General features: G+C 58.1%; 1 protein-coding gene across 3 annotated transcripts in view; it reads left to right on the top strand.

Moving 5' to 3' along the window:
- ZC3H7B (zinc finger CCCH-type containing 7B) overlaps window positions 1–12,339 on the top strand; it is a 56,325-nt gene extending 43,986 nt beyond the window's left edge. For all 3 annotated transcript variants that reach the window (XM_025881493.2, XM_025881491.2, XM_025881492.2), the window contains exons 15-23: window positions 62–162; window positions 1,564–1,745; window positions 4,150–4,235; window positions 7,809–7,942; window positions 8,067–8,172; window positions 8,315–8,423; window positions 8,669–8,802; window positions 8,935–9,098; window positions 9,466–12,339. In XM_025881493.2, coding sequence (XP_025737278.1) covers window positions 62–162; window positions 1,564–1,745; window positions 4,150–4,235; window positions 7,809–7,942; window positions 8,067–8,172; window positions 8,315–8,423; window positions 8,669–8,802; window positions 8,935–9,098; window positions 9,466–9,712 — 1,263 coding nt within the window. In that variant the 3' untranslated portion in view covers window positions 9,713–12,339. The remainder of the gene's footprint in view (window positions 1–61; window positions 163–1,563; window positions 1,746–4,149; window positions 4,236–7,808; window positions 7,943–8,066; window positions 8,173–8,314; window positions 8,424–8,668; window positions 8,803–8,934; window positions 9,099–9,465) is intronic.
- The last annotated feature ends 2,265 nt before the right edge of the window (window positions 12,340–14,604 follow it).

Below are 14,604 nucleotides of genomic sequence, written 5' to 3'. Positions count from 1 at the left end.
ACCCAGTCTGCCCCTCCCCGGGTGGTCATGCTGGGTCCCAGCCCGTCCCCTCCCTGGGCAGATCTGCTTTGACAGTAAGCCCCGGATCATCAGCAAAGGCACCAAGGACTCCCCGTCTGTCTGCTCCAACCTGGCTGCCAAGCACAGCTTTTACAACAACAAGTGAGTAGGACCCACAGCCTGGGCCTGGGAGCGGGGGCGCAGGGAGAGCTGGGGTGGTTCAGATCCCTGGGGAGCAACTGAAGCCAGGGGGGTGGACCTAGGGTGTCAAGGCGAGGGGCAGAATTTAGGGCTCAGATCCAGCATCTACCGGAAAGACTGGAACCGCATTTATTGAGATCTGTATTCCAAGCATCCTCTCGGGCATCTTAACGATCTTCACAGTCCTGTAAGGGGGGGGGGTTACAGTCTCTGTTGTACTGATGAGGCTTGGAAGTAACTCACTCAACAGGCACGTGGGAGGCCACATCTGCGACTCCCATCTGGTGCCCCCCACTGTCATGACATTGAGTGGGAGGGCTTGGGTCAGGCCTGGCACCCACCTTTGCCCCTCTGACTGCCCTTGGCTCCGCCCCCACATGGATGCTAGAGCCCAGGCCCTGAGACAAACCTGGGTCCACATCCCAGCCTGGTCAATGCCTGTTTTATGTCCTGTGGCCCTTGCTTTCCCTGTCTGTGAAGTTGATGATGATCCCAGTCTCCGAGGGTTGCTGTGAGCATCATTAAAATCCTGTCTCACCAATCTAATATATTTGACTTGTGTTTTATCTTAACCACCACACCATTCCTTCTGTAGCTCAGGAGAGCACCCCTTCCCCCAGTGGCTCAAAATATGCTATCATCTTTGTGCTCTCCCTGCAGTTCTGTGGGTTCCATATTTTCCTCAGTCCCCTCCAAATCTAGCTGGATTGCAGAATTATGGTTTTGTGTTTTTTAAAGATTGATTTATTTGAGAGAGAGAGGGAGGGAGGGAGCATGAGCGGGAAGGACAGAGGGTGAGAGAATCTCAAGCAGACTCCACGCTGAGCGTGGAGCCCCACGCAGGGCTCGATCCCACCACCCCGAGATCACAACCTGCAGAGTTAAGTTTATGATTATGAAATACAAACTAAAGAACAACAACAAAAAATAATAAAATAAAATTGCTGTCCCAGAGGAGATGCTCGATTGCTGTTTCTCTTGATGCAGGAGCAGCTCTGGAGCGTGAAGCTGGGGAACCTGCCCTTCTCGCGCCCAGGGCACTCCCTTCTCCCAGCCTCCTAGCAGGTGGGATCTGTGCCCTCCTGCTGGCAGCGCCCCCTTGAAGCTGGCCCTGGATTGAGGCCAGGGGAGGAGCATACAGCTGGGACGACCTGAGTGTCCGACCCCCACTTCTTGCCTACTGTGCTGTCCTTGTCTAGAAGCGTTTTAATAGGGCAGGAAGACCCAGGGCGAAGCCCCTCCCCTCAGGCTTGCGCAGTGCGGGGGGGGGGGGGGGGAGAGCAGCCCCTCCCCAGCGGGAATGATGGGGGAGGGGCGCGGGGGCTGCCGCCTGCATCGCGCACCCCGCCCTCTGCCCGCCAGGTGCCTGGTGCACATCGTCCGCTCCACCTCCCTCAAGTACTCCAAGATCCGCCAGTTCCAGGAGCATTTCCAGTTCGACGTGTGCCGCCACGAGGTGCGTTACGGCTGCCTACGGGAAGACAGCTGCCACTTCGCCCACAGCTTCATCGAGCTCAAAGTCTGGCTGCTGCAGCAGTACTCAGGTGAGGGGGCGGTGCGGAACTGGCTGAGGGTAGCTGGGCCAGCCCCTCGCAGGTGGCAGAGGGAGTTCAGAAGGGGCGGTTACAGGGTGGGGGGGGGGCTCTGCAGGAGCCCGTGCCCCCGCGGAGACTTCACAGAGGAAGGACACAGGCTCTGCTCTCAGGGAGCTTCCAGGCTTGAAAGGTCCTAGGTTTATCCGTAGCCAGGCAATGCCAGGGGAACACACGTGGGAAGGGAGAGGAGGCAGAGCCGGGCTGCCTGGTTGGTCCCCAGCGGGTCACTTCCCCTCCCTGAGCCTCCATTTGCCCACCTGTGAATTGGTGATCATAATCTCCACCGTCAGGGCGCCTGGGGGGCTCAGTCGGTTAAGCGTCTGCCTTCAGCTCAGGTCATGAGCCCAGGGTTCGGGGATCCAGTCCCCCGTCCGGGCCCTGCTCAGCAGGGAGTCTGCTTCTCCCTCTGCCCCTCCTCCCTGCTCGTTCTCTCTCCCTCTAGCTCTCAAAAATAAATTTTAAAAATCTTAAAAAAAAAATAATCTCCCCCTCAGAGCTGAGGAGATTAAAAGATACTCACTCACTCGTTCATCTAATGGGGTGATGAGTACACCTGCTGTGTGTCAGGTCACTCGTTCATCTAATGGGGTGATGAGTACACCTGCTGCGTGTCAGGGCCCGAGCAAGAACTGCTCGAGGTCCTTGCTCTCCAAGAACATCTGAGATCTTTAAGTAAGGACGAGGCAGACAGTGTAACAAGGAGGTAGTAAATCCTGCATCCCATCTGTTCTAGGACGCACGTTTCCCCCACTGCGTGTCGTACTGTAATTTAGCAGCGTTGTTTGGGATGTAACATAAAATAATGGTGCATCTAACAATCGATGTCTTCTTAGAGTTGATGAAATAGGGTTATGTAATTTCAGACGTGCTCAGTGCTGACAGGAAAGTAAGGCAGAGCAATAGGTTGGGGAGGGACTCAGGCTGGGGCGTTTGGGATAAGATGGTCAGGGAGGGCCTCTGTGAGGAGGTGGCGTTTGAGCAAGGAAGGATAGGGCGAGCATGCCTGGCAGAGGGAAGAGCAAGGCTGGAGGCCCTGAGGCAGGAGCAAGCTTGGTACAGAAACGCTGTCCCTGAAAGCAGAGCAGCTTAGTGCATGGCGGGAAGAGGGCCTGAGAGGTTGGTAGGGACCCGACTGTGTAGAAGTCTCTAGGTCGTTCTTAGAGTCGGGACTGTTCTAAATATGATGTGCAGGGTCTGGAGGGATTAAGTGGGTGGAGGTATATGATCTGATCAATGTTTTTTAAAAGTCACTCTGGCTACTGGGTGGAGAGTAGAGGGGTGAGGACAGACAGAGGGGGACCAGAGAAGGTGTGGCTCAGGCCAGGGTGACAGTGGCAGGGGTGCAAGGAGTGATCAGATTCTGGGGATATGTTGATGGACCAGGTATGAAGTATGAGACAAAGGATGGCATCAAGGTCACCTGCAAGGTTTTTGAGCAGAGTAACTGGAAGTATAGGGTTGCTGTGTTCTCAGAAGGGGAGGCTGTAGGAGGAGCAGGTTTGGGGGGCATCCCATCAGGGCTCACTGTGGGATGTGGGGAGTTTGAGCTGCCTCTTGGACTTCAAGTGAAGATGTTGAACAGGCAACCCGATGTGGAAGTCTGGAAGTCACAGGTGAGGTCTGGGCTGGTGATCTGTATTTGGGAATCCTTAGCAAAAAAATGAGTGTCAAGCATAGTGCCTGGCCCAGAGTAAGCCCCCAGTGACAAGTGGTCACGTAGAACAGTATCCATAGGACAAGGTCAAAAGGGAATCGGTCTGGGAAAGGGGCTGGAGGAGATGGGAGAGGCTCCAAGCTGTACCTCAGAGGGTGGGTTCCACAGTCAGCAGTCAGACTGGGAAGGTCTGGGCCACCAGGTTCTGCCCCTTTGCTAACCTGCAGTGAAGAGCATTGGGCCTTCAGTGAGCTAGTGAGCCAGGCTGGGCCAGGCCCGGAGCCCTAAGAACAGTGGGCCCAGGACTGCCAAGCAGCATTCAGGCCTGAGACCCCACTGAAAGAGGTGGGGGTTAAGGAAGGGTGCTGAGCAGCTGGGGGGACCCTGGCATGAGGCAGGGGGGTCACCGTGCCATGCTGCAGGGCCAACACCTTTCTTCTGCATTTCCCCACTCTTGGCTGCATTTGATTCTCCTACTCCCTGTGAGGGCTTGGAGCAAGTCGTGCATTCCCAATTGCAGATGAACAAAGAGACCCAGAGAGGACCCAGCTTTCCCTGCTCCCCATGTCTTTCTGTGGCAGGGCCCGGCTGGGGAATGGGGCTCCTTCCCCTGGGCCTGCGTGGCACCTTGCAGATCCCCTGCCTGTGTCCTCGCTGAGCTCCTTCACGGACGCCTGTGTCTGGTCCCGCCCTCCACAGGCATGACCCACGAAGACATCGTCCAGGAATCCAAGAAGTACTGGCAGCAGATGGAGGCCCATGCAGGGAAGGCCAGCAGCGGCTTGGTGAGGCCCTGGATTGGCGTTGGGGGTGGGACCAGGTCCCCGAGGGCCATTCCCCATCCCTTTAATGGAACCTAATTTCAGACTTACCAGAAAATTGTCAGAATAGTACAAAGAATTCGTGTATACCTGTTTCTGGATTCCCCGGATAGTAACCATTTTACCACGTTCCACATTTGCTTCATCCTGTGTGTGTCTGTGTGTGTGTGTGTGTGTGTGTGTGGACGTCCACACATAGACATTTATATGCAATTATATACATAGCTTCTTCTGAACCATTTGAGAGTAAGTTGTAGACATGACGCCATATCACCCCTGAATACTTCGCTGTCTCTTTCCTAAAAATAAGGACTCGGTCTTACATAATAACCACAGGACAGTTATCAGCACCACAGAGCAAACTTTGGGGTAATTTTTCAGATTATGGGGTCCTATTACTTAGATTTTGTGAATCATCCCCAAATCCCAGGTGACGCTGCATTCATTTGTTGTGTCTGTCTACTCTCTCTCTTTCTTTTTTAAGATTTTATTTATTTATTTGAGAAAGAGAAAGGGACAGAGAGAGGACAGGTGGGGAAGGGGCAGAGGCAGAGGGAGAAGCAGGCTCCCCGCGGAGCAGGGAGCCCGATGTGGGGCTCGACCCCAGGACCCCGGGATCATGACCCGAGCCGAAGGCAGACGCTTAATGGACTAAGCCACCCAGGCGCCCCTATCTAGTCTCTTTTAATCTAGAGCAGTCCCCCAGTCTTGTCTTGCATGACATTGATGGTTTTGAAAAGCAGCTGTCTTGTGAAAGGCCCATCCATTGGGGATTGTCTGATGGTTCCTCAAATCGCAGAGGTGATCTTATGTTCTCCGTTCACTCATCAGGACGCACGTCATCTCAAGGTGTCCCTTTACTGGTGATCCCGTGGTTAGAGGCGCCCACACTGTAAAGGTTTCTCTACGGTGAAGTTATGTTTTTCTCCCTTTGTGATGAAGTATCTTCCAGGGAGGGTCCTTGGGACCGTGTGAATATCCTGGTATTCCCTCCCACTGGTCGTATCGTCTCCCATCCGCCCCAATCCTCACCCTGCTCCTGAAGACGTGAGCTGTGGCACTGTGGCCTTTGCAGATGGGGAAACTGAGTCTCAGACATGCCTGAGACTAAGCCAGGGGCACACTTAGTGGAGTAAATGCCTGGTTCTCGGACATCTTGTCCAGAGCTCGCTCTGCTCCCGCACCACCCGGCCCCATCCCTGCCACCCCCGAGGATTGCTCCCCCATAAAATGGGGATCATAATCCTGCCTGCCATCTCCCAGGGAGGGCGTGAGGGTCACAGAAGCTGACCAGGCTGCAGCTTGCCGAGTCTCTGCTCTGCACTGGGCCCCGTGCCTTCCCCAGTCCTCATATCCTCTTCCCGGAGAGGGAGGGACCGTTGTAGACCAGGGTTGACAGTGGGGACAGAGGGGTGCCTCAGGCCTAAGAGATAGTGTGAGGTCAGACCTCTGTGCCATCCACACGTGAGGGGTGGCACCCTCCCCAGGCCAGGACCACCCACTGGTCGCTTTGGGAGAAGGCTGGGCCCCTGGCCCCTCCTGAGGCCAGCGTGGGGCTGGGAGTGAGCCAGGGAGCAGGGCAGGCTGTCCCACAGGGCTGCCTGGTCCCCTTGGGACTTCCCCCTCTCTCTCCCTAGCCTGTCTTTCTGCTCCTTTCTCTTTCCCTCCCCCCTTCCTGGTTGTCTCCCTCCCCTGTCCCTTCCTGTGCTATCCTCCTCTCTCTCCCCCCTCTCTGCCATGTGGTTGGTTTTTTGTTCCTGGCCAGGATCCCAGCTGGAACGCAGTGAGGGGCTTGGGTTGGACCTGCAGTGTTACCTTCTAAAAGAACTCTTGAGTCCTCACCACCTCCTCCCCTTCTTCCTCCTCAGGGCTGCTCCCAGGGTCCCCAGGTGCCACGACAGGCTTCCACCCCCTCTTCCTGCCAGGGGCTCCACCCGGCCCACCCAAGATGCCACCCTTGGGCCTGGCTCGGAAACAGGGCTTCTGTGCCAGGCTTGGCTGTGACCAGGGCATGAAGCGTCTTGCTTGCTCGCCATCAGAGGGCGGGTCGGCAGCACTGGGAGGCCGAGGGTGAGGTGCCAGGGTAGAAGCTGCTCGGGCTCAGTGCCCACGGCTCCGCAGCTGTGCCATCCCACAGACGAGCATTGGTCTCTCCAGACTCCTGTCCTCGGGCCACTTAGCCGGGGCTGGATAAGTAACCTCTCTGAGCCTCTGCTTCTATCGGTCTAGTGGGAATGAACCCCCCACCCCCACCCCCACCCCCCAGGGCTGCAGCAAGGACTTGGTGAGGCTGTACAGATGTGAAAAGGGAAGTTCAGTGAACTGGCATGGCTCTTCATTAGAGCTGTCTCCACTTACCTCACCTGTGAAATGGGTCTCCTCGGGCTTCTGTGAGAATCTGGTGGAACACCTGGAAATCAGGAGCGATGTGGAGAACCTCCTGCCCGCTCTTAGCACAGGCCGTGCCCCAGTTACAAAGGTCTGCTTTTACCTTGTCCCTGAGGTAACATGGGGGACGGTCATCCTGGGGCCGAGCCAGGCTGCGAGTCGTCCAGCACCAGGCCAGGGGTCAGTGAACACATGTGGACAGAACCCCTTCCTGCTCAAGGACGGGCCCTGGGCTAGGTAGTGCCAGGCACACACCGTGCTCCCTTGGTAGGAGACATGTACCCTCCTCCAGCCTGGAGGAGAGAGAGCTGCCTGGAGGGGTGACCCCCACATCTGAGGCTCCAGGGAGGACAGGGAGGCTCTAGGTAACAGGAGAGTCAGTAGGTTAGCCAGCATAACTGGGTGAGGGTCATGAAAGTGGCAGAAAACAAGGTTGCATGGGTATTTTTCCCACCTTTCACCCTCCACCCCATCCCAGGGGTGAGGAGAGCAAGCCCTCCTGCCTGCAAAGGAAAGACTAGAGCAGAGGATGGGGGATGAACCTGGTGGGGCCTTAGGGGATCCAGGGCTGCCCAGAAGTCGGTGCCACTCCCCAGGGCAGGCTCCTGTGCAAGTGGCTTCCCACCTGGGCCCTGCTGTCCACCAGGCCCAGGCCTCATAACGAGCTGAGCTGATCAACATGACGGAGTTCAGGTACTATGGGAGCTCCTAGGATGGGCAGCTACCACTTAGGAGAGCTCCAGGGAAGGGTTCCTAAAGGAGGTGATGCTCGAGCTGAGTCTTGAAAGTTTCCAGAATCAGCCTGACGAAGTATAGAGGAAGGGCATTCCAGGCAGAGGGACAGCATATGCAAAAGCATGCCATGCTCAGGGAAATGGTAGCAGTTCCAAAGAGCAGACCCGTGGGGACTCGCCAGACAAGGCAGAGAGTAGTCGATCGGGAATCAGGGCCCCCTCCCAGGCCTGGCTCCCACACTGAGAGGCTGGGGGGCCTAGCGTGGGGAGGTTACTTCCCTCTGGCAAGTGGTAATGGGCTGGCTCTTTCTGAGGCTCTGGGTGGGCCCTCACACTCCTGGAGGGGCCACCTGTGTGACAGACCCCAGGCCTCAGCCCTGATGCGTTTGGATTCACCAGCCCCTTTCCCCAACAGGGCGCCCCTCGGACACATGGGCCCAGCACCTTCGACCTGCAGATGAAGTTTGTGTGTGGCCAGTGCTGGAGGAACGGGCAAGTGGTAGAGCCTGACAAAGACCTCAAGTACTGCAGCGCCAAGGCCCGGCACTGGTGAGCCAGGCGCCAGGCGGGGGTGGGGGGATGGGCGGGTGGGGCCCACACCCCAGCCACACGAGTAAGGAGGCCGGGCCTCTTCCCCATGCCTCTCCCCAACAAACCCCCCTCTGTCCTACAGCTGGACCAAGGAGCGGCGGGTCCTTCTGGTGATGTCAAAGGCCAAGAGGAAATGGGTGTCCGTGAGGCCCCTGCCTTCCATTCGCAATTTCCCACAGCAATACGATGTGAGCGCCGGGATTGGGGTGCAGGGTGGCGGTGGGAGCTCAGATGTGAGGGCTGAGGGGCCCTAGGAGGGCTTGCCTGCCGGCTGGGGCCATGACAATCTCCAGTGGGACTCAGCTGGCTCTCCCCACACCCACCCTGCAGCTCTGCATCCATGCGCAGAATGGCCGCAAGTGCCAGTACGTGGGGAACTGCTCCTTCGCACACAGCCCGGAGGAGAGGGACATGTGGACGTTCATGAAGGAGAACAAGAGTGAGTGCAAGAGTGGCCCAGCACCCCCGCACTGCCAGACAGCGCCCCCACCATTAGAAGGCCCAAGAGCACCTGCTCGCTCTCCCTTTGCCACCCCAGACGGTACCCTCTCAGCGTCTTCTGTCGTTGACCCGACAGCAAGGCCTGGGGTGGCCCCAGCTCCCATGTCCGGGGGCGGGGGGCAGGGGGCAGGACGGAGGGAGGATCCCCTCCCACCGAGCACCCTGTCCTCTCCTCTCCACCAGTCCTGGATATGCAGCAGACCTATGACATGTGGCTGAAGAAACACAACCCAGGGAAGCCAGGGGAAGGGACCCCAATCAGTTCTCGGGAAGGGGAGAAGCAGATCCAGATGCCCACGGACTACGCCGACATCATGGTAACGGCCTCGCACACGCTCGGGCCCGGGTGTGAGGCTGATCTGGGAGGGCGTGCGGAGGGCCCGGCCTCCCCGGGGAACGGTGGGGGCCGAGGTGCGCGGACTGGGCACCCATGGCGGCTCTGCCCCCAGATGGGCTACCACTGCTGGCTCTGCGGCAAAAACAGCAACAGCAAGAAGCAGTGGCAGCAGCACATCCAGTCCGAGAAGCACAAGGAGAAGGTCTTCACGTCTGACAGCGATGCCAGTGGCTGGGCCTACCGCTTCCCCATGGGCGAGTTCCGGCTCTGCGACAGGTGCTCCCGGGCCGGCCAGGGCCGTGGGGCGGGCTCGGCGGGCAGCGGGGTGGGCCTGAGATGAGCCTGTGGCCAGCCCTGGCTCCCCTTTGGCCCGGAGATAACATGCGGGGATGGGGGTGGGGGTTGTCCTAAAGCAGCTGCTTCTGGATGCCAGGAGCCTGGGGGCGGGCGGGCTCAGAACTGCGGACCCACTGGCAGCCCTGGGGCAGATCCTAGAGGAGGCTGGGACGGGCCCCCTTTCACCAGGACCGAGGCTGCCCAGGGAGAGGCTTGTCTTGGGGGAGGTTAAGCAGCCGGCCCAAGGTCCGCAGCCCATGGTGGAAAGGGCGTGGGGCTTGGGCAGTGAGCCTCCTGCTGCCCACAGGCTCCAGAAGGGCAAGGCCTGCCCAGATGGGGACAAGTGCCGCTGCGCTCACGGGCAGGAGGAGCTCACCGAGTGGCTGGACCGGCGCGAGGTGCTGAAGCAGAAGCTGGCCAAGGCCCGCAAGGATATGCTTCTGTGCCCACGGGACGACGACTTTGGCAAATACAACTTCCTGCTGCAAGAGGATGGGAACACCGCTGGTGCCGCCCCGGAAGCCCCTGTGGCCGCCGCTGTCACCGGGGAGTAGGGCCAGCTCTGGGCCTCGGGTGAAGTCCTTGGGTTAGGGGGCAGGGGTGGGGACAGGGGGCCTGATAGGAGGGCCAGGGCAGGCCAGGGGCTGGGGGTGGGGGGCCGCCCTCCTCAGGCAGCCCCCGGCCCCCTGGGGCCCCACCCGTCCTCTCTGCGCCCACCACCTGTGTGCATACCCAGGTGCCACGTGCTGCAGCCCGAAGCGGTCCCAGGATCCTCATCTTGCTGGAACCCCGGGCAGCTACTACCCCCCACCCCACCCCACCCCCGGCTCTCCTGGTTGGGGAGGGAGGGGCCTGGCCAACCCCTCCGGCTTCAGCCTACAGCTTTAACTTCCGTCTGGTCCTAAAGGGGGCCCAAAGCTCAGGGCTGGGGAGCCTGGGGTCCCCACTTGAATCTGCAGCGGGAGGGTCCTCCCTGCCCCACCCTCACCCCGCCCCCACCTCCCCCAGGGGGCAGGTCAGGACATAACAGAGGGCTGGAGGCCCCAATTAGCTTTAAAACACAGCCCCAGGATGGAGCTGGGAACACACTCCTGGTCGCTTGCCCTCTGGGGCCTCAGTTTCCCCTCCGGGTGGAAGAGTGGGAGGGGCTGGGCTAGATGATCTCTGGAGCCTCTCCAGTCAGGCCAGCGGCCTAGCCCTCTTCCCTGTGGGCCACCGAATGTAGACTGTAGGTGCTCAGAGTCCTTGGAGAGGACTCAGCCCAGACGCCCTTATTACAGAGAGGGAGACTAAGGCCTGGAAGGGATGGGTGATCTGCCAGGGTCTCCAGCCCAAGGCACAAGGTAGGGCCAGGAGGCAAACCAGTCAAACGGCTAAGGGCCAGTTGTCTGCTGGAGCCTCCGGGCTCTTGGCAGGAATAGGACAGTCTCTGAATCGGTGTGGCATTGGGGTCCCAGGCCGTGCCCCCTGTGGGCTGAGGAAGGGAGGCTCAGGCTCACGTCGGCACCCTGTAGCGGGGCTGTCCCCTCCCGAGGATGGTTGCAGGGAGTGTAGCGGCATGTTACTTCCCACGCCCACTGGGGGTGGTGGTGATGGGCAGGGCGCCCCTGGGCTCAGCTTCTGTAGGATGAACTGGAAGGAAGGGGAAGGGTGGGAGTCAGGGAATGCGGAGGGGAGGGAGATGACCCTGGGCCCCAGGGGCCACTCCAGGATCGGACCCAGCACGGCCCTCTCCCCCTTCTCCCCCGACCCAGACGTACAGTTGCCCCTGTCTGTCCTAACCTTCCCTGATTCCCGGCCCTACCAGCTGCCTGGGACCTCAGCCGACCCCCAGCACCTGCCCCCAGCCACCAAGCCCTGCCCCATCCCTCTCGTCTGACCTGTCTGCGTGCACCCCCTTCTCTCCGTCCCACCCCCTGTGGGCAGACCCCGCCTCCCCTGGTTCCCGAGACATTCCAGAATGTCCCACGTGGTTGGCACAGGAGTGGGGCCCCCCCGGAAGGAACCGGGGACCACAGCTGGAGTCAGGGGTGGGGGTGAGACAGAGAGAATGGAATCCCCCCTCATTTCTCCTCAAGCAAGGATCGATAGCGAGCGATGATGAGATTCTGGGCACCCCGGGCGCAGAGAACCCTGTTCCTCCTGCCGTCACTGCCCAGCCTTCCCCAGTAATCGTGGCATGCACCCTTTCCTCCCCCTGCCCCTCCCCCAGCAGGCTGGCACCTGGTGCCCGCGGCATGACTGGAGGGGAGGAGAGACCACACCCAAGGTGGGGGCCGTGGCTGTGAACGTGGATGACACTTGTTTTCCCTGATCCGTGGTGTTGCGGTCTGTCGTCACCAGCCTCGTTTTTAGTGTGTATATATGTCGCCCCCGTGATGCATATATACACAGGTATTAAATATATCGCTCTATATAATATTATATATGTGTGTGGTATCCAAGGAATCATTTCTAATGAGGGCTAAAGATAAAGAATTTGGCCAGAAAATGCAGCCATCCTGGTGTAATTAAGAGGGATTTTTCAGATACAGGGACTTGGAGCTGTGGGTTGGAGGGGGTTTGGCAGTAGGGGCGGGAGCGGCCCTGCCTGGGCCCAGTTTCCAGAGCACTTCGGCCTCACTGGGAGCAGTGGTGCTCCCGGAAAGGAAATGATTGGTGTTTGTCTCCCCCCCCCCCCAGAAGAATAGGATTAGAGTCCAGATTTTTCTTCTTCAACTTGTTATCCATCCAGGGGCCGTTGGGATCTGGGGCTCCCTGGCCTGGCCAGAGCTGGATCGCCCACAGGGTTGGGCAGAGAGCAAGAGGCAGGGGGTGGGGGTACAGGAGTCCACTTTGAACGATGAGCGTGATTACTTCAGTCATGACCCCGACTGGGAGGCTTGGAGAGTTGGATCAGGGGCCCGTGCCCCCTGCCAGCAGGCAGAGACTAGGCTTCGAACACGGCGGGGGCAGGTGCCCCCTGATGTGAGTGTCCCTTTGGGGTAGGGGAAAGAGGGATGCTGCATTTCTCAGCTGGGCAGTAATCCGTTTAATGGTCCTTTTAAAATGTCTGTGTATTAAAAATTTAAGAATACCACACTTTAATATTAAATATTCATAAGGTCTAGTATCTTGATAATAATGTAGATGTTTTAATAACAATTTTTGTCCTTCTTAAAATAAAATGAAAGAAACTTGATTCTTTTAGCCTTTGTTCTAGAAAATAAACGTGTGCACTTTGACCTCTTTCCCCAAGGTGTCGCTCCCGTTCCTCCCTGCCTGGCACTTGTGCCTGGGGGCCTGGGCTGCTCCATACCTGGGGCGCAGAGCTGCCTGGCGCTGGGCAGGCCTAAAGGCGAACATTCCGAGGGGTGAGGGGTGGAAGGTCTGTGTCCCTGTGTAAACAGGGCAGCCCAGCTGACCCCAGCTCAGGCAGCACCTCGGCTGGCGGGGACAAGCTGTACTGTGTACAAGTGGGCCCAGCAGCACCCTTCACCCTGCTGCCGCCTGCCTGCTCCCAGCCCTCTGCATGGGGCCATCCAGAGGCAGCCACCCCTCCCTGCCTCGATCAAGGGCACCGTCTTGAGTTCCAGAGGGCTGGCTCTGTGCCCTTGCTGGGTGTGGCTTTTCCAGAAAAGTAAGGGGTCATGCCATGCTTTGGTATAGGATTCTGACTACACTCCTGGACTCCTCTGGGCCCAGATTTCTCATCTTTTAAAGGAGAGAGCATATTAGATTGGGGATTCTCGATCGGGGAAGCCCGTATCTGCTGGGGTTAGAGGTGCTTTTCCGAATCTCTTGCATCGTGCATGTTGCAGGTGATGGGGAATCCTGATGGGTGGGGCTATCCGTGTTCAAGAACCAGCTCCCACCAGGCCGCTTTTAGGAACAGGGGTCCAAGGCCTGTGAATTCTCCAAGGACAGAGTCATTTGGGCCAGATATGCATAGGGGCTCAGGTGCTTGATAAATGACCAGATGAGCAAGAGAAACGGCCAACTTGACTGAGCACCTTCTGTGTACCAGGCAGTGGATACAGCGTGTCTGTTCTCTACAACAACCCCACACGTTTGATGTCCACATCTTATAGACGTTCAGCAGAGGTTCCAAGGACCGTCAGAAAGGACACAGTAAAACAAGAACCACTGGGAACTGAGTGATTGGCAAAGGTCCCTTCAGCACTGATGTTCTGGGGTTCTTGGCACCCCTGGCAACACTGTGAAAAACCAAAGCGGCATGGCAAGGTACCACTCCCAAAGGAAAAATGCAGACCCGTCCTCAGGCTGGAGAGATCAGGAACCTGCATCCGGACCTCCCTTGAACTCAGAAAAAATGAAAGAAAGTAAGATAAGCAGGACCTCAATGGACCTGGTGGGCGAAATTCTTAAATTCTCTTCTGGTCCTCCTTTAGCTCAAGTTGCTAAACAGTCACTGAGCACACACTCCATCTCAGGTCCTGGGAACACGGTTACTGAAGAAACGTGGCTTCCCTTGACCCCGCAGTCTGCCAGACCCTACATGGGAGAGTGTAGGAAGGTCGGACAGGCACAGTGGTGGGAGGTACTCCAGGTGCCAGATCCAGGGAGGGCTTCCTGGAGGAGGCGAAACTGGAATAGACTTAGAAAGATTGCTGGATCACTGTCATCGATGTGCCCTTACTGTCCTGCATCTTTCTTTTTCTCTCTGTTGTATTTCGCATGTGCGTCTCCAAGCCCCGATGTAAGCTATGTATTTACGATCAGTGGCTGACACTTCATCCATCAAGGGGCCAGGACTGGTTTGAGCAGCCTCCGGTTCCTGAGCACATGCCCATTTCTGGTGTTCGCTCCTGTGGGTAAGGGCTGCAGTTGAGCCCCCCCCCCCCACCACCACCATGGAGCCCCAGCAGGCTCCTCTTCCCTGCCTCTGGGGGAAGCTGCTGCTAAGGGGACCTGCAGGTGGGTGGGGGGAAGCTCTGCACCTCTCTCGAGAAAGCCCTCGAGGGCTCTGCCAGAAACTGCGTCCACATATACCCCCTATGGGGGAGCCACCTACAGCAGGTGTCAGACCTCTGAGCCTGGAAACCCAAGAAGTGCAGGCAGTCCCAACAGCGCCGCCTTGAGGCCCTTTCCAAAGGTCTCCAGGTTTCTCTGCAGCCTCCCCTCCCTATCTCTCCCCTCTCCAGCAGCTTGACCCAACAACCCGCTGATGTGGCCCCTGTGTGACCATAGGTGACACTGCCAACTGGACACCCCGGGTGCGGGGAAGGGGAAGGGTGCCACGTGGACTGACTTGCAGTGGCATGAAAATCCCCTAAGGGTAGGGACCTGCCTGGCTGGGTTTGTTACTTAACTTTGAATCCCTCACAAGGTCTAGGCTGGTGTCGGGTATGCAGTAGGCGCTCATTCAGTCTTGGATGCTTAGTACATTTGTACATTGAAAGGGTTCAGTGTACCAATGTATGAAGAGGGGCGCCTGGGTGGCTCA

Source organism: Callorhinus ursinus, unplaced genomic scaffold (genome assembly GCF_003265705.2).
Source record: "Callorhinus ursinus isolate GAN/ISIS: 27379988/994484 unplaced genomic scaffold, GSC_fseal_2.0 scaffold48, whole genome shotgun sequence".
Classification (NCBI taxonomy): Eukaryota; Metazoa; Chordata; class Mammalia; order Carnivora; family Otariidae; genus Callorhinus; species Callorhinus ursinus.
This window is presented reverse-complemented; position numbering and strand designations above follow the sequence as displayed.